This window comes from Geotrypetes seraphini, chromosome 13, assembly GCF_902459505.1.
Source record: "Geotrypetes seraphini chromosome 13, aGeoSer1.1, whole genome shotgun sequence".
Lineage (NCBI taxonomy): Eukaryota > Metazoa > Chordata > Amphibia > Gymnophiona > Dermophiidae > Geotrypetes > Geotrypetes seraphini.
Window position 1 is genome coordinate 67,735,674 of NC_047096.1, and position 18,745 is coordinate 67,754,418.

The following is an 18,745-nucleotide window of genomic DNA, read 5'->3' on the forward strand; positions in this document are numbered from 1 at the left end:
TTTTTAATTTTAATTCTTTTTTTTTTTTTTTTTTTTCTCTTGAAAATTTATTGAAAATTTTATCAAAATACAAAAAAAGGAGAGAAACAAACAATCAATATCAATACCATAATCGTGGAACAATAAATGAGTAAAAACAATTATTCAAGCACAACAGAAAATTGTTAGATACATATAATCAGAGGTAAAAATATTCTATAGTGTTGTGATAAATAGCGGGAATAACATAGCATATTTCCGGTGGCAGGGCAGCCACTCTTAAGCAAGTGCCTGCTTTGTATGTTACTAAGTCCTCCCCTGTGGCTGTTTATTCACATCATAATTCTATTGCCGTCTTGCAATTACAGAAAAAACTATAGTTGAGACACCAAAATTTGATTGCACTTAATTGCACCGTGATTAATTGTTGTAATAACACTGAATTATACATGAGATTAAATGATTAGAGACAGGTGGAACAAGTCTTTAAAAAATTCATTTTCCTATATAGTAAGCATTTTTGAGATGCCTTTTTGGGCAAAGCACAAGAGCATTAGTTAACTGATGAATACTTACCGTAGTTGTTATATTAGTAAAAATAACTCATGGGTTCAGTTTCTTTCCTTTGCTCATAGCACTATTTTGGTCTGGAATTTCATCATTCATGGAATGACATTAACATTCCATTTGTTTAATGGTCAGGTCACCTTGCTCAACTTATAAAGAACTGCTGCACTTGGAACGCCATTCCCATTGTTATAGCATTATCTCACGATAAGGACCATTTCATATAGAATGTTGAGGTCAGCATTCAGACATCTAAGTCGGAACTTGCTCAGTTCTGGTGGTATTTTACAAAAGGCTCTGCTGAACATGGAGGAGGTAATGTTAAGCCGGTGGTGGTCAGCATTTTTCTAAATGGATTTCTAGCTCCAGGATGTATGTTACTATTAATATAAGGGGTATTTATTTTTCTCTATTTGGAAAAAGGAACTGATGATTAAAAGGAGACCTGATATGCCCTGGAAAAAGTAGAAGAAACACACATAAAGAAGACCTGAATCTAGAGGCCCGCACTTCTTGGAGCTCATTCTATAAAGGGTGCCTAAAGCTAATTTAATTAGCAAAATACCCTTAATAGGCTTAATAATTACTAAAAGAAAAAAAAAATAATTGGGCGATAGGTGCCTATCCGATTTTATAAATGGTGCCAGCTGAATTATATGTAGATTTATAGTGCCAACATGGTTGGCGGCCTTTCTGGAGTTACTAGTTTTCAAAAGCAGTACCTGGATAGCTATCCAGTTTAAGTTAGGACAATAAAAGGTCTGTCCTAAGTTAACCAAATAGTTATCTGGGCACCACAGTGCCCAGGTAACTCCCGGATCCACTATGACTCTACCCACGCCTGCACTATGTGCCACTGAAAATCAGGGGAATACCTGAAGATAACCAAATAGGTACATCTCCTATGTGGTTATTTCCCGCTGAATATCAGGCCCAGAGTCTTATGTTAAATACATTTAAGCAATTGCAAGAATGCATGTGTATTTGCTGGCAGGAACAGCGGAAGCAGCCATGTTATAAATTTATTCATGCACAAAAAGAGCAGTATTAATTGGGTATTTTTCATATGTACATGCTGGTTTGCAACAGGTTTGCAACGTCCACATTTAACTGCCGACTCATGTGTAGCCAGTCCCATTTTACAAACCAATACATCTAAGTGCTGCCAATTAAGTGTCACAATTTTTGTTTTCTTTTATTTTAGTTGGCAGAAATAATCAATGGGGAATTGAGGAGATTTATTTCTTTAATCCCTCAGGTTTGTTGGGGAGAGGTCTAAGCTCATAGTGGGGGCACAAAATTTTACTCTGCTTCCCCACTGCTTTCTTCCCCACCACAACCCCACCAAGCATGTGCATGGCTGTGGAGTGCAGGGTAGGCAGCACAGTAGCTCAGGTAAACCAGAATTACCGGAGGAGGATTTTGTTGGTGGTACTTGGAGACTGTCACCAACCAAACCAGCAAATAGTGCATCAAATTTGGGGGTGACTGAACCCAAATTGGGGGAGCCCAGGCCCCTAAGGCCTCTCCATGGCTACTACACTGCCCTAAATCCTGGATCAAAATGAACAAGTTTCAAGTTTATTATAAAATTTGATTAATCGCCTATTCCAAATTCTAAGCGATGAACAAATCGATAAAATTACAAAGTTAGGGGAAACAAACATAACTAACAAAAAGACTAAATCTATGAAACATAATAAAAACCAACTTTACAAACATAATAAAGCACAAGGAAAGAATAGGAAAGAAATACAATCTGATTAATAAAAAGAAAGGCAATTAAGGTCAAGAACAATAGAACAATGTGAGCCTCCGAGTTGGTGCAAAACCCAACGAGAAATATTTTTCATATAGATGTGTGTTCCCTATGTAAGATGTGTATATTTTTGGCCTGCTCAAGTCATACTCCCCTTCTGAAATCACCATCTATATAATGTATGTGATCTGCACATGTAGATTAGAGAGTTGCACAGGGACAGAAATCCCATCCAACCCCGCCCGTCCCCGCCAGCATCCTCTCCGTCCCCACCCATCCCCGCCAGGATCCTCTCCATCCCCACCCGTCCCCATCAGGATCCTTTCCGTCCCCATCCATCCCCGCAAGGAATTACCTCCATCCCCGCCCATCCACATAAAAAGCAGCAATTACTTCTGACACCTCGGAAGCGGAAATCCATGCAGGACGTACTTCTTGAACGGAGAAACTTTAACTAGGACTTCAGCAGAACGAGATTTAGGAGTATTCATCAGTGCAGACATGAAAACTGCCAATCAAGTGGAGAAGGCTTTATCTAAGGCAAGGCAGATAATGGGTTGTATCAATAGAAGTTTCGTCAGCCGAAAGCCTGAAGTCATAATGCCGTTGTACAGGGCCATGGTGAGACCTCATCTGGAGTACTGTGTGCAATTCTGGAGGCCACATTACAGTAAAGATGTGCGCAGAATTGAATCGGTTCAGCGGACGGCCACCAGGATGATCTCGGGGCTCAAGGGTCTCTCGTACGAAGAGAGACTGAACAAATTGCAGCTCTACACTCTCGAGGAACGTAGGGAGAGGGGAGACATGATCGAAACATTTAAGTACCTCACGGGACATGTCGAAGTGGAAGATGATATTTTCTTTCTCAAGGGACCCTCGGCCACAAGAGGGCACCCGCTCAAACTCAGGGGCGGAAAATTTCATGGCGACACCAGAAAGTATTTCTTCACAGAGAGAGTGGTTGATCACTGGAACAAGCTTCCAGTGCAGGTGATCGAGGCAGACAGCGTGCCAGACTTTAAGAATAAATGGGATACCCATGTGGGATCCCTACGAGGGTCAAGATAAGGAAATTGGGTCATTAGGGCATAGACAGGGGGTGGGTAAGCAGAGTGGGCAGACTTGATGGGCTGTAGCTCTTTTCTGCCATCATCTTCTATGTTTCTATGTTTCTTTGTTTCTATGATCATCAATTCCACAGTTTCTTTTGTGTTTGCGCTGCTGTTTTCCTTGTGGAATCTCTTTGGTGGAACCCTTTTTTTGTTTTCTGTTCAGGTAATTAACTTATAAACCACCTCTTTTACTAAGGCTGATGAGTCCATTATATTATATGGACGAACCCTGCTTCCAAAGCCTTCCATCCCCGTGGGAGTCCCGTTGGTCAGAGGGGGATCCCTGTGAGAGTCCCGTGGGTTAGGGGGGGGATTCCCACGATCCCCGTCCCCGTGCAGACCTCTATTTAAATAGAGGCTGATATGTTACATTTTATTTTAAATGTGAGAAAGAAATTAACCCCCTCCCCTTTCACAAAACTGATGTACTGCTCTGATGCTCAAAGAGTTCCTATAACCGTCGGAGCACCACAAAGCATCCAGCACACTGGCCGACACTATAAACCACTTGCACAGTTTTGTAATAGTGTGTGTGTGTGTGTGGCGGGGGGGGGGGGGTAAGTGCACATGGACAGTAATTCTACAAAGGGGTGCCAATGTTTGCATGTCAAGAAAGTACCAAGTTGAAGTCTACTGCATAAAGAAAAGTAGGCACCGACTTTTTCTATGGCGTAATAGTGTAATTTTTTTATTTATTTAATTTCTTTTCTATCCCGTTCTCCCCAACAAGCTTAGAACGGGATACAGGATAACATACAGTTAATGGATTACAATTTAATTTAAGAACATAAGAATTGCCGCTGCTGGGTCAGACCAGTGGTCCATCGTGCCAGCGGCCCCTAGGTCAAAGACCAGTGTCCTAACTGAGTCTATAGTTATAATACACGATTTTATCATAACTCGGCACATACTGAGACACATAGCACTATGCATTTCTTTGTAAACCACCATCCGTAAGCAGCGGAGTTGGTTGAAGAGGTAAGTTTTTATTGGTTTCGTAATGTTCAGGAGTTCTTCAAGGAATCCAATCTATGGAGGCAGTTGATTATTGGTCAAACACATACCTATAGTTCAAACACAGTCATTTACACCAGCCATAGAGCTGGTACGCATGCTGTGCAAGGATATGCATAAATCATAGTATTCTATCATTTATAGCACGCCCATGCTTCGCTCTAATTTCACTCAAATGACTGCCTGCCTGCGAAATACATGCCATCAAATACTGACATATACTTACAGTAGGGTGCATAACTGGCATATTGTCATTTAGGTACATGTGTCTACATATTCACTTACATGACTAGAATACCGGCATTTACATGAGTTCTTGTCACATAAATCTAGGTGGTTCCTTATAGAATTACACTTTTTAGCCCAGATTCTATAAACAGTGATCTAGGCGCCTAGCTTAATTTTTTTTAATTAGCTTAATTGGCACTGTTAATGAGCAATAATGAGCTCATAATTGACAAAAATTACAATGAATTGGCTAGTAGATGCCTATCTCTTTTGAGTAGGCGCCTAGGCCAAGGTGCCTACCAGAAAGTAGGCATGGTTAGGGGCAGATCTTGGGTGTGTTTTACTTCTAAATGCCTAAACTGGACTTAGGCTTCTGGTATTTAGGCCAAGAAAACCTGGCATAAATAGTGGCCACCTAAGATTTTGATGCCTACCAGCGCCTAGATCCAATTTAGGTGCCACTAGGCGTGTTCTATAACTGAAGATTGGCAAGGGCTATGCGCTGTGTTCCTCAGCGCCTGTGTTTTAGGCACCATTATACAACCGGGGCCTTCTAATCTACCATCTCTCATCAACTTCTAGTTTCAAAGCAACTACTTCAAACAAAAATTGTGCTGTCCATAATTATCATATTCTCTAGGAATCCAAGACCCCAACCAAACTCAGGAAAGAAGAGACGAAGTTCATGTGGGGACACAACGGTGAAGCTGAGGGCAGAATAGGGCGAGGCTGGGGGCAGAATAGGGCGGGGCTGGGAGCAGAATGGGGCGTAGTCATATGGCCTGGGTGTTTTTTTACAGACATAATCTGATAACCCTTGTTTAGCATATTAAACAGCGAATGACACTGAAAGCTTAGAATCCAGACCCAAACCAATGAGAATTCAAGGAATCTGCAATTCATTCTCTGTCTCCCTGCGTAATCCCTTATTGCCTACTAAGATAAGCAGGGTTCAAAGAGTCAGAGTATCCCGGGAGTACCTGTTCATGGACCATCTTCATGCAGATAAGCTCTTTCCTCAAAGCTTCAACCTCCATCTCCAAGTCTGTTCTTACAATGGTCAGGTCGTCAAGGAGTTTCCGTAAGCCATTGACGTCAGCTTCTATTGCCAGCCTGAGAGCTTGCTCTGTTTCAAACCTTCACCATGAAAAAAGAGAGAAGAAGGATTTTAAAATCTAATAAAGGGGAGGGGGTGTCCTGTTCCAAAAATGTGTTTACAGTTCTCTCACTGAGTTGCTGCTGATAGATTCTTTTAACCTCTGTGAGACAGAATAGATAGGCTGTCCATCTCCTTACCACAGGCTTCATTCCCCCTCACAATTCAGTGCATTTAAACTTGATATACAAGCAATGTCTTGCAATACAGTATACACCCATTACAACTGAGCCAATGGTTCTTCTCTCTTTGACACTGTAAGAGTGTAGTGACTGTTCTAAACAATCAAAGTCTTGCAATACAAGTACATACAGTATTTTGTAATAAAGTTTTTGAGTTGTGGAACGAATCGTCTGAATTTCCATTATTTCTTATGGGGAAATTCATTTTGATATACGAGTGTTTTGGATTACAAACATGGTTTTGGAACGAATTATACTCATAAAACAAGGTTTTACTGTTTATAAAATTAAACTTTCTCTGTCGCCGGCCATCTTGGAGAGGCGCGCGGGTGAGTGGTTCTCCTCGCGCCAAAGGGCTTCCTGCTCTCCTGCGGCCGCATCTAACCGCTTCTCTCTGTCTCTGCTCCTAGCTCGGCGCTTCGGGACTCTGGACGAACCATGGTGGCTGCCAAGAAGACGAAAAAGTCGCTCGAGTCTATTAATTCGAGGCTCCAGCTGGTTACGAAAAGTGGAAAATATGTGCTGGGCTACAAACAGACCTTGAAAATGATCCGACAGGGCAAAGCCAAGTTGGTCATCCTTGCCAACAACTGTGCTGCACTAAGAAAATCGGAGATTGAATACTATGCCATGCTAGCAAAGACTGGTGTACACCATTACAGTGGTAACAACATTGAACTGGGAACCGCATGTGGAAAATACTACAGAGTATGCACATTATCCATTATTGATCCAGGTGATTCTGACATCATTAGAAACATGCCAGAGCAGACCGGTGAAAAATGAAACTGTGCTAGAAATATTTGTTATAAATAAAACTGGTTCTAAAATTAAATTTTCTAATCTGTGTGCATGATTTTGCTTTGCGTGTGCCACCAGCAGAAAGAGCAGGTTTAATGTATATGAGCAGCTCTGCATACGTGTACTTTGTACACCATTTCCCCAAAGGTCAGCTACATGGGTATTTTCCTTTTGAATATTATCCCCAATATTGGCAGTCATAATGAACTGGCGCACTTTGCAGCCAGCTGAGAATTGTTTCTGTAATACGATCTTCTTTTCTCTCAGACCTCAGCCCTCCTACCACCCCCACCTCAGCTGCATTCTCTTTGCGTGAGCTTTCAGCGGCCTTACTGTACACCTAAAACCTCCTTTGGAATTCAACAATTAACTCGACTTCAAGCCAGCAGATATATTTACTCGGTTTATTGTTGTTTTAGCAGGAGATTTAACCTTCCTGCTTGGCAATGGTCTTAACGCAACTGGGTCCCCATTAGGATCAGATGTCAGGAGGATGTTAACTTCCCGCTGCTGAATAGGTTCTCAGTCTCAGCCTAAAGACTATAAAGGATCATCCTCAGCTCATAGCTCAAATCATACATTATAATCTTAGACAAGAAGAGGCTGAGAACTGCAGCTGGATCTTTGCCAAGAAAGCTGAAGAGCGATGAAATATGTTTTACCTGTTCTGGGTCTAATGCAAAGGGTGTGAGCGAGTGGAAAAGCAAATATATACATATCTATCCAGTTCTGCCGTGGCAGAGGGTTCCTCCTTTTATGAAGGGTGCAAGTAAAACATGTCTTCATGCAGCCTACGCTAGGTGATAGAAAAAAAACATGATTCCCTGTTGCTTTCTTCTTTCCTTGGTCCCATCGGGCTGGTAGTTGATGTAAGAAAAGTCAACCCATTGGAAGGAACCTGATCTAAAATCTCAATATAAACAAGATCCTTATTCAGCTTTTCCATTCAAGGCCTCCTCCAAGAATGTTTCTTTCAGAGGTAAACAGTAACTGCCCCAGTCCCATTCTTAAGAGTCACCCTAAATTGGGTGGGGTTTTTTTTTCCTGTTTTCTGTTTTGATCCTCACGGTTCCATGACTGCTGGTAGGCAATGGAAGGCCATAGGTCTACCCATACTATCAATTGCCCCCTCACATCAGTTTAGCTAAAGCACTGAAACACCCTTCTGTCTCATAGGAAGTAAAATGTCAGCAACTTGTAGAACTTGTCTATTTCCATATTGCCCATCTCCTCCTGGGACAGTGTTGGGCATCCTCTTACCCTGGAGGATGGGCCACCAAGCACTCTTAGCACAAGGAGTAGGGACTGAAGTGAGGACCTGATGGATGGGAGCACTATTACTGAGCTCAAAGTATATTATCTTTTGTACAGGAAGCAATTAAACCAGAAGAGAATATAACAGGGATAAGGATGGGACAAGAGGCCTACTGCAGTTCTAGGAATGAAATTTGAGATGTTACAGCAATTCTTCTTTATCATGTACTTTATAAGTTTATGTAGTGTCTCTGCATCATGATAAATTATACAGCTATGTAATCAAGACTCTCACTGTGATATAAGGCTACATTCTTAGCTAGGGTTGCCAGACATCCGGGAAAACATGGACATGTGCTTTTTAGAGGACTGTCTGGGTGCCTGGACGGACTTTCCAAAACCCGGCTGTTTGGGTTTTGGAAAGCCCCGACCTCCCAGCCACGTCTGTAGGGCCTCTAAGCACGGATGGATGATGTCACACGCATCTGCACATGCTGGGAGAGCTTACTTTTCTCTTTCACAAATTCAGTTCAAGAGAGCTGACACCTTAAATCAGTTTTATGGAAGCTTCGAGACCTGACACTACCAGATCCACCCAAAAAGTGTAGTTACTTACCTGTAACGTAGGTTCTCCGTGGACAGCAGGATAGTCAGCCACATATGGGTGTTGTCCCAACATCTCCCAATTTGCGGATAAGCTCTCCAATACCTCAAAGAGATATTTTTTTTTTTTTCTCTCTGAGCACATGCAGTGCCCGGGCCCCACTGGGCATGCCCGAGCCCTACCCATTTCCCCCTGCTTCCCCCTAATCCCCAGGATGTTCCTAGCTGTGGCCGGGTCAGCCGTATGGGGAGGCGGGTGGGTTGTGTGGCTGACTATCCTGCTGTCCACGGAGAACCTACGTTACAGGTAAGTAATACACTTTCTCCTAGGACAAGCAGGATGAGTCAGCCACATATGGGTGACTCCCTAGCCGAGGGATGTACCGACTGGACCTGCGCCTTAGCGCTTTGTGCATCCCTCGCCTGGCTGTGGAGGCCGAGCCGGGCAGGGTAATCAGGCAAAGCAGGTAAAGTTGTGGAAACAAGGTTTTAGATAAAGTGCTGTGTTAACTGAGCAATAATACTCACAGAACAATGAACTGGTCAATGACAATCAATGAACAGTGAGAAACCAACTGGTCAACAGTGACCATTCGTACTTGCATGTGAGAATTCATACTTGCCTATTCCACATTCAGCCATCCTGGAGGCTCCTTGCCACTGTAGCTTGTGGATCCCCCGCTGCTGTATTCTGATGGGGATGGCTGCTGGAGGAAGATTCTCGGGCCTCACTTCTCTTCATGCCTGGCTGTAAGCAGCAACATGCAGGAACTCCTGGAGAGATCTCTCGGTCTGGTGAGACTCCTATCGGCTTCCTGCAGGGGCTGGCGGCTAGCGACAGCATGCAGGACCTCCGGGAGAGATTTCTCGACCGGGCAAGTTGCAGTCGGGGGGGTTGACTGAGCCAGGATGTCCTGGAGGCTCCTCACCGGATTCGTCTGTGGATCCCCCGCTGCTACGCTCCGATGAGGATGGCTGCTGGAGGAAGATTCTCGGGCCTCACTTCTCTTCATGAAGTCTCTCAGTGCCCTCTTCCTTAGCTTGCGTGCAAGTGGTGACATGTGCGCACAATGCAAGCCACACGGAAACCTCGAGCGCCGGATCCAATCAGTGGGCGCACAATTCATGAGGATCCAGTGTGTTCATCCTCCTCCTGCATCCCAGTTGTTTCTTTAGATGATTCAGGCATCTTCAAGTTGAGTAGAAAAGTTGTAATGGAGAGCTGTAGAAAAATCCGACCGATGGGAACGGGCGGAAACTAAAGACTGGGGATTAGGGGGAAGCAGGGGGAAATGGGTAGGGCTCGGGCATGCCCAGTGGGGCCCGGGCACTGCACGTGCTCAGAGAAAAAAAAAAAAAAAAATCTCTCTGAGCTATTGGAGAGCTTATCCGCAAATTGAGAGGTGTTGGGACAACACCCATATGTGGCTTGTCCTAGGAGACATCCTGCTTGTCCTAGGAGAAACTTAAACTACCTTTCCCCTCGTTAAAAGGCATCATCTATGCAGGAAAATTAGGGAAATCTCTTTTCTTCAAAATCCCTGAGCTTTGGAATAACCTTCCTGCTCTGCTGTGGAATCTGGGCTCCTTCAAATTATTCCAAAAGCATCTGAAAACGTGGCTATTCCCAAAAATGTAAATCTCGCTACCCTCTTTATAATCACTAATTCTTATTATGTTTTTCCTTCCTTATATTAAAGTTCCTGTAAACCGTGCCGAGCTCTATCTTTATTGAGAGGATGCAGTATATAAACTCAAGGTTTAGTGTAGTTTACCATAGTTTAGCTTCAAGGACCATAAGGTACAAAAAATTCATCAGTGTCCTTAAACTCTGAATCTGTGAAGAATCCCTGTTTGACTCAAGGCTTTTGCAACATTGGTAAGATTTTGGTTCACATTCCACCCCGTATGCAAACTTCTCTATAGATTTGACTGCAGAGAGGAAAGGAGCAGAAGCAGAGATAAGACTTCCCATCCCTCCGTGGCCTTCCTGTCCACTATAGCAAAGGTCACAAGTGTAAAACATACTTGAGTTTGAAGTCTTGAGCCGCCAGCTTCGCATTCTCCGACTGCAGGGTAAGCCTGGCGTTGTTTAACCGTCCACTTGCAATCTGAAAAGTACCACATACAGAGATCATGTAGACAGGTCTGGGTAGATGACCATCTCATTCTTAACAGTGTATTTCACTTTCCCTCATAAAGTCACCTTGCTGTAATAGAAGACAGCCATATAAAGTTGTTTTCACAGTACTAGCTTCAGGGCTGGATTTAAGTTAAAGTTCAATTTATTTGATATACCACAAATATTTATTTATTTCTAAAATTTCTAGACCGCCTATAGCTAAGCGGTTAACAATTAAAACATTCACAGTGGTTCAAAGACACTAGAATTACAAAATACTTTCAGTTACAGTGCAATCACATAATAGTTTAGTCCACTTAACATATCGTCAAAAGCTGGAGGAATTTACCGTATGTGTTGTCCATCTTCACTAAATCTAGTGTAATAATCACAGTTCAGGTTTCTTATTAAATATACCTATTAACAAAGTTTTAGAGAAAAGCCTCCACAAACGGTTGTGTCTTCAACAGTCTTCTAAACTGTAAAGGGTCAGAACAGATCGTCATACTGCCGGGGAGGGAATTCCATGATTTTACTCCTGCCACGGACAACATTGCCGTTCTAGATTTTGCATACTGAACAGTTTTCTCCTTCATAGACGTCAATCTCATAGTACCCACAAACCTCAGATTCCTCCTCAGCCGGTACACCTCCCACAGAGTTTGAAAATTCAATGTAACAGATCCATACAGACTCTGATGAACTACAGATAACATCTGACAGCGTCAATCATCGGCGTTGTGCGTGTCATGCGTGGCGTGCGGGTGGGGCAGCGCTCGGCTGCGTGGGCTTGGGTGGGGGCTCTCCAGCATGCGAGGGGCATCCGACGTGGAGGGCTGGCCGGCAGATGGAGGAGGCATCCCTCTGAAAGCACTGTGGGGTTCTCCGGCGGCTGGTGGACATTATACGCATCCCCCCCCTCCCGAAGCAGCATTGTGGGGTTCTTCTTCTGATAACGGATGGAGGAGGAGACGGCGCTGCAGCACCCGGCCCCGACAGGTACAGACCCCAGGTTCTAGAACCAATCGTTGCTGTTGCCACTATTGTCTATGAGGAACTTGGCTTTGATAAATGAGCATTTTGGATTACGAGCATGCTCCTGGAATGGATTATGCTCGCAATCCAAGGTACCACTGTATATGTAAAAAAAATAAATAAATAAAAGGGGGAGGGGAACACACAAAAAAACAAATTAACAAAGTTCCAACTGAACAGACAAATTTAGAAATATAAGGAAAAGAGGAATGGGTTGGATATAATAAAAGCAGAGGAGTGGAGAAAGGGAAACGGAAGGGTAAAGATTTTACGTATTTGATTCTGCCCATGCTTATTAAGTTATAAATAGAATACCAGAGGAAGATAAAATGCCTTTAATTGTACCTGAATGTCAAAGAATTGACATTCGGTGTAGAGACAGTTAAAAAAGAAATTCTGGAGAGTTATGAGCAAAATGCCAAAGAGAAACAATATGCCTTTAATTGCGTTTTAAATATCAAAAATGAACTTTCAGTGGGAGATTATGGTGTCCGTAGACACAGATGGGTGGAAAGAAGTCTCCCCAAGATTGGAGGGTTAAAGGGGTCAAAATCTCTAGAATTTGGGAATCTTCAAAATTTGGGTACATGCCATGTTCTCTAAGCCTAAGTCCAGCTCTGACTGGATGTCATATAGGCACATGGGGGGTCGATATTCAAAGTACTGTAATTTAGGGGCTCATTTTCAAAAGAGAACATGGCCAAAAAAATAGCATAAGATTATTTGCTAAAATGTCCAAATTGCCATTTTCAAAATATAGACAGTTTTCTATGCTGTTTGTCTGAAATGTGTCTAAATCTCAAGGGGGGGGCGCAATGAGGGTGTGTTTTGGGTGGGATTAGGGTGGACTTATGATCTGGATGGTTTTCTACAAGAATGGAGCATTGCAGAAAATGTCTAGGGCAAAACGTGGATGTTTGAGGCTATACTTATTTCAATAAATAAGTGCCCAAAAGGTGACCAAACTGCCCCCCTTGCTTCCCCAGCAGTTACCGACCCACTCAATCCCCAAAGATGTGAATGAAATGGTACATACCAGCAGTGGCATAGCGAAGGTGAGAGGCGCAGGTGTGTCCACCCACCTCCACACGCTCCTTCCTTGCCTTCTCCTGCCGTGCGCGCACTGCTTCCCTTCCCCCATACCTCTGTAATGTTCCTGATACGAGCAGCAACCAAGCTGCTGTCACGCCAGCGTTGGCTCTTCTTCTGACATCACTTCCTAGGCGCGGGTCTAGGCACCCCCCCCCCCCTTACTATGCCACTGTGGATAAAGGGTAGCTGACCACACATATTCAATGCTGGTAGCTGGACATGACCCAGTATTGAATATCCAATTAAAATGCCAATGGCAGTGAGGAAAAAAAAAAAACACTGACGCCATAGGCTGAATATTTACCCCTCCATTTTTAATGTGTTTTTCTAGCTTTATGACTGCTATAGGAACTGGAAATCCTGCAGTTTGGTCTGATTAGAAAGAGCTTTTTGGTGCAGAGAAAAGTGTGGTCTTTGAAGGTTGAAATATGCATTATTAGGCAGATATGAGCTTTGAAAAATACATTGATCCCATATTTCAATCTAAAGGATTCTCAATATTTTCATGTCACTCCAATAAAGACCTCACAGTACCTGTTTGCCTGCACTGCTAATTTCTCAGTATGTGAGAAAGCCATCAAAGGGTCCATCCATGTTAGCTGTCCTTGTTAATGTTTATTTTCTGTCGGACACCCAAAGCAAACAAGATCACATCAAAGAATTAAGGTGTACTGTAAGTCAGGCATTTGCAATTGAGTGCCTGTAGGTCATAGGACCCATAAAACCTACAGTTCCTAGGCTAAGTAGATTCCACCTTATTTAATACTGTATATTAATTAGAATTTACAGTCCAGTTTCGCACAACACGCACCTGATTTAGTGACAGGACTTGTAAATGAGAAGCCCAAAAGGAGCCTATTTTAAGCCTGTTTTCTAAAGGCAAAATAGGTGTCTTTGTGCCTTTATAGCGTAAACACCCAGAATAAGACCATGTAGTGCATGTAGCTGGTCCTCCAATTCAAAGGGCTTAGAGTGACCCTTGGAATAGGAACAAGACAGATCTTTTAGTTGTCTATAGCTAAAAGCGTACAGTCTCCTCACCAATCTCTTCCCAGGCTCATAAAACATAAAGAAAATGGCCTTGGCAGCTTGGTTTATAATTTCTGGGCAGGGACACATGAAAAAACAACAGTGGAGGCTGATGGGGATTTAGGTACTGTTTAAAGGGCTCTTTCCAGGCACACAAACATGCATAAAAGTAGGGCAATAAGATATTTCAGTGTGGTTGAAGTGGGCAGGAGAATCTACTGCCCACTTAAACCAAACCGAGCTGGCTGACCACAGATATGCAGCAGTACTTAATCAGGCAGTGTCTCTGAGTCAGTGGCATAGTAAGGGTAGGATGTGGCGCCCGGGGGACGAGGTGCCCCCCTACGCCCTCCTTTCTGCGTCCTCACTCTTTCCACAGGGAGGGAGAGTGCAAGTGTGGAATTGGAGTGGGAAGGAGTAGGAGGTTCCTTCCCACTCCAATTCCACACTTGCACTCTCCCTCCCCTCCCCTCCCCATATCTTTTAATCTTCGCCAGCACGAGGGGCTTCCCTCTGACGTCACTTCCTGGTCCCGTGACCCGGAAGTGATTCAGAGGGGAATCAGGTTGGCGCGAGCAATAGCATAAGTTGCTTGTGCTAGTGAAGATAATATAGATGTATGGGATGGGGGGAGGGATGGCGCAAGGCTGGCGTGGTGTGGTTGGGTGGGGTGGAAAGGTGCCAGCGCCCCCACCTACCTGGCGCACTCCCCCCCTCCTTACTACACACATGTAGCACTGTCCAAGCAGGAGTTATTTATATTTATTCAATTTTCTATACCATTCTCCCAGGGGAGCTCAGAATGGTTTACATGAATTTATTCAGGTACTCAAGCATTTTTCCCTGTCTGTCCCTGTGGGCTCACAATCTTTCTAATGTACCTGGGGCAATGGGGGGACCAAGTGACTTCCTCACAAGAAGCAATGTGGGCTTGAACCTACAACCTCAGGGTGCTGAGGCTGCAGCTCTAATGCAACCACCCAATGATGTTCAGCGCTGAAGCAGAAAGGCTGGACCACAGAACAGGCAATTCTAACTTCACCTGCTGAGGTATGCAAATATTGCACTGAATATCAACCATACCTGCATAACTTTTGGGAGCTTCTGCAGGCTTGGTTAAGGCTCCACATTGACCATCTGTGTCTATATTAGCTGGTGGCAGTCAACACTTAGAAAAATGCTCACTGCCCCTGACTAAATATTTATTTCATCTTTATTTATTTATTTATTGGGATTTATATAACTACTTTTATGAACAGATTCACCCAAGTGGTATACAGCAGGCACAGCTCAACATAAAACGTGCAATTTTGATAACAGCATCGCATCAATGAAATGATCAGATAAACATAATTACAAAGAGATGACAAATTGAATCCTAGTAATAGGACTAACATGAAACGGTGTCAGAAAAATAAACATTTAACAACACTGTAAAACAATTATATAACAGAAATATGATCAATGTCAGCAGAATGCGAATGATAAGAATAGCCTTAATGGGTGAGACCAATGGTCCATCTAGCCCAGTAGCCTATCATCACGGTGGCCAACCCAGGTAACTAGTACCAGGCAAAAATCCAAAAAGTAGCAACATACCATAATATGCAGTGATGAGAAGCATATTCTACTATCCCAACGGTAGTTAATCATTGGGATCTAGATAGGCGCTTGGGACCTGGGTTGGCCACTGTTGGAACAGGATACTGGACTTGATGGATCATCAATCTGTGCCAGTATGGCAATTCTTATGTTCTTATATTGGCTTCCAAATTCCTTACAAAACTAATTTAAATTTTTTACCTTGACTAATGAAGTGTTGCCTACAGAATGGAAGGGAAGGAGGGTAGAGAGAGAGAGAGAGAGATGCCAGACCGCAGAAAGGCAAGGAGAGAGATGTTAGACCTTGGGAAGAAGGGGTAAAAAGAGAAGGAGATCCCAGACCATGAGAGAACAGAGATATTCCAGGCTTTGGGAAGGAGAGGAGAAAGATGCCAGACCATATGAGGGGGAAGGGGGAAGACAGAGTTGTCTGACATAGGAGAGGGATGAGATGGTGCACAGGGATGGAGGGAAAGGGGAAACAGAGGGAGGAGATGGTGTACAGCAATGGATGCGGCAGGGAAGAAATAAGAAGAAATGCTTCTTATGGATAGATGGGAATAGGGGAGAAGAAAGAGGGAGAAGAGAAACCTACTGGTTTCTCTGGCCACCTTGCTTCTTTAATTATTCCATACACTTCCACTAGAACACTATGTTCTCTTAATGACTGTTGTCTGTGTATCCCTTCCATCGTTCATGCATGTCTTAGTTGAACTAGTGCTCTCTATGGTGTCTTGGAACGCCCTCCCAGACCTCTTAACTTGGAGATGTTCATTAGAAAATTGAAAGTAACAATTGAAAGTAACAATGGAGACCCAGTTGCTCACCAAAGCTTTTGAAACTGACTTCAGTGAAGCAAAGAATGCTGAGCCACCAGTTTCAGGCCTGTATGAAATAAACCTTATGTCTTTGTGTATGATGTCTGATTGATTAGGCTTCCTTATTTTCTAAAGTTTCTCCTTCCTATCTTATATGGCATTCCTATGAACATAAGAACATAAGAAATGCCCTCACCGGATCAGACCCTAGGTCCATCCAGTCCGGTGACCCGCACACGCGGAGGCCAATCCAGGTGTTCCCTGCTGAAGACCCTGTTTACCCATATCCCTCAATGTGTTTTGCAAGAATATAAGAATAGCCATACTGGGTCAGAGCAATGGTATCCTGTTTCCAAAAGTACCTGGCAGAACCCCAAATAGTAGCAAGATTCTAAGTGGCTTCCCCTATGTCTATCTCAATTGCAAACGATGGACATTTCCTCCAAGAACTTGTCCATACCTTTTTTAAACCCAGACATGCTAACGCTGTTACCACATCCTCTCATAACAAGTTCCAGATCCAGAACTTAACTATTCGTTGAGTGAAAAAATATTTTCTCCTCTTTGATTTAAAAGTATTTCCATGTAATTTCATTGAGTGTCTCCAGGTCTTTGTATGTTTAGAAAGAGTGAAAAATTGATTCACTTTTACCCATTCTACACCACTGAGGATTTTGTAGACCTCAATAATATCCCCTCTCAGCCATCTCTTTTCCAAGATGAAAATTCCTAACCTCTTTAGCTTTTCCTCATACAAGAGGAGTTTCATCCCCTTTATTGTTCTGGTCGCTCTTCTTTGAACCTTTTCTAATTCCATTATATCTTTTTTGAGATATGGAGACAAAAACTGAACATGATACTCAACGTGAGATTGCACTATGGAGCAATACAGAGGTATTATAATATTTCTGGTCTTAGTTACCATCCCTTTTCTAATAATTACTAGCATCCTGTTTGATTATTTGGCTGCTGCTGCACACTGAGCAGAAGATTTCAGTGTAGTGTCTACAATGACACCTTTTGGGTGCTGTCTCCTAAGGTGGACCCTTGTATGTTATGTTATATCTCACCAAATCCTCCGAAGCAAAGTTCAAAGTGGGTTACAACAGCATTATTGTTACATAAAAATGAACATACTATCAGGGCAGGATTAATTCGTCGAGGGCCCCTAGGCACACAAGTACACTGGGCCCCCTGCCCTGCCCCACCCCACCATGCGCCCAGGTGGAAATAGGAAGCTGCGTCAGAGGGGGAAGCTTTGGGCAAGAAGCACCGCTTGCACAATTACAATTCCCGTTGCCTTTCTTACCCGTGTTGCTTGCATGTCTTACTTTCCGTCGATGGGGGGGGGGCTGCTTTGCCGATCGGGGTGGGGCCCGCGTTGCTGATCGGGGGGGCCCACGTTGCCGATTGATGCTGGAGGGGCCCATCGCCGGGACTACCCCTGTTTTCAAGGAATCTGTGATTACTCAGAAATTCTGGTTGTTCGTGTGGGGCTGTATAGTACGAAATGAGGTAGGAAATAGGAAAGAGCTAGTCCCCAGGCCTGCTTGAAACAAATACAAGCAAACTTAAACATTATTCGTGCCTCCTTTGGCAACCAGTGCAGTAGTCTGTAGTAGGGACTAACATGATCACTTTTCTTCAATTCAAATATCAAGTGAACTGTCGTGTTCTGTATCATTCTTAATTTTCTCACTGTTTTCATTGGGACACCCAGATAGACGATATTACAGTAGTCTAGCATTGATAGAACCAAGGACTGCACCAATAATCTAAAAGATAATGGGTCAAAGTATTTTTTAATGGTCCTTAATTTTCATAGTTCACAAAAGCACTTCTTCACCACTATGTTCGTATGGTCACTACTATGTTTGTATGGTCAAGGATATTCCATACCAAATTATGTGGTCCTGGGTGACTGTTGATTCCCTCCCTCCCCCACCCATTCCCATTTTAGTTTAAAAGTTTTTCTATCAAAAAATATAGATTGTTTGCCCTGATAATGTAAAATACATCTACAGGAGAAACATAAGAAGAAAGTTGATCCAATAGTGAAAACCCTGGATTATTCTTATCTGGAGAAATTTCTATTGGAACATGAAAAAAGGGTAATTAAAATCAGTAGGGTATGAAGGAAAAAGGATCTTAATATTGTTTGTTAGGTAGCTAACTTGATTACTGTAAATAAATAATGTATTTAGATGTTTACTTACAGTTTCTCCTTGAAGTGGATTTTAGAAATAATCCCCCCCCCCCATACAAAACTGTGAAAACGCTTTTTGGGCCGACTGGCACGCTAAATGCTCTGCGGTGCTCCCGATGCTAATAGGAACTCTATGAGCGCCAGAGCAGCGCAGAGCATTCTGCGTGCCGACTGGCGGTAAAA

At 43.2% G+C, this 18,745-nt stretch overlaps 2 protein-coding genes across 4 annotated transcripts in view; one reads left to right on the forward strand and one right to left on the reverse strand.

The window, feature by feature from the left end:
• LOC117347277 (keratin, type I cytoskeletal 19-like) overlaps window positions 1-18,745 on the reverse strand; it is a 45,958-nt gene that overhangs the window by 12,918 nt on the left and 14,295 nt on the right. For all 3 annotated transcript variants that reach the window (XM_033917978.1, XM_033917977.1, XM_033917979.1), the window contains exons 2-3: window positions 10,687-10,769; window positions 5,643-5,799 (exon numbers count right to left, since the gene is read on the reverse strand). In XM_033917978.1, coding sequence (XP_033773869.1) covers window positions 5,643-5,799; window positions 10,687-10,769 — 240 coding nt within the window. The remainder of the gene's footprint in view (window positions 1-5,642; window positions 5,800-10,686; window positions 10,770-18,745) is intronic.
• LOC117347280 (60S ribosomal protein L30-like) lies at window positions 6,299-6,830 on the forward strand. Its single transcript, XM_033917982.1, has 2 exons — window positions 6,299-6,329; window positions 6,411-6,830. Exon 2 carries the CDS (start codon window positions 6,439-6,441, stop codon window positions 6,784-6,786), a length of 348 nt encoding a protein of 115 aa, XP_033773873.1. The 5' UTR covers window positions 6,299-6,329; window positions 6,411-6,438; the 3' UTR covers window positions 6,787-6,830.

Coding starts and splice junctions, on each gene's coding strand:
- LOC117347280 (XM_033917982.1), top strand. CDS start 6,439: ATGGTGGCTGCCAAGAAGACGAAAAAGTCGCTCGAGTCTATTAATTCG.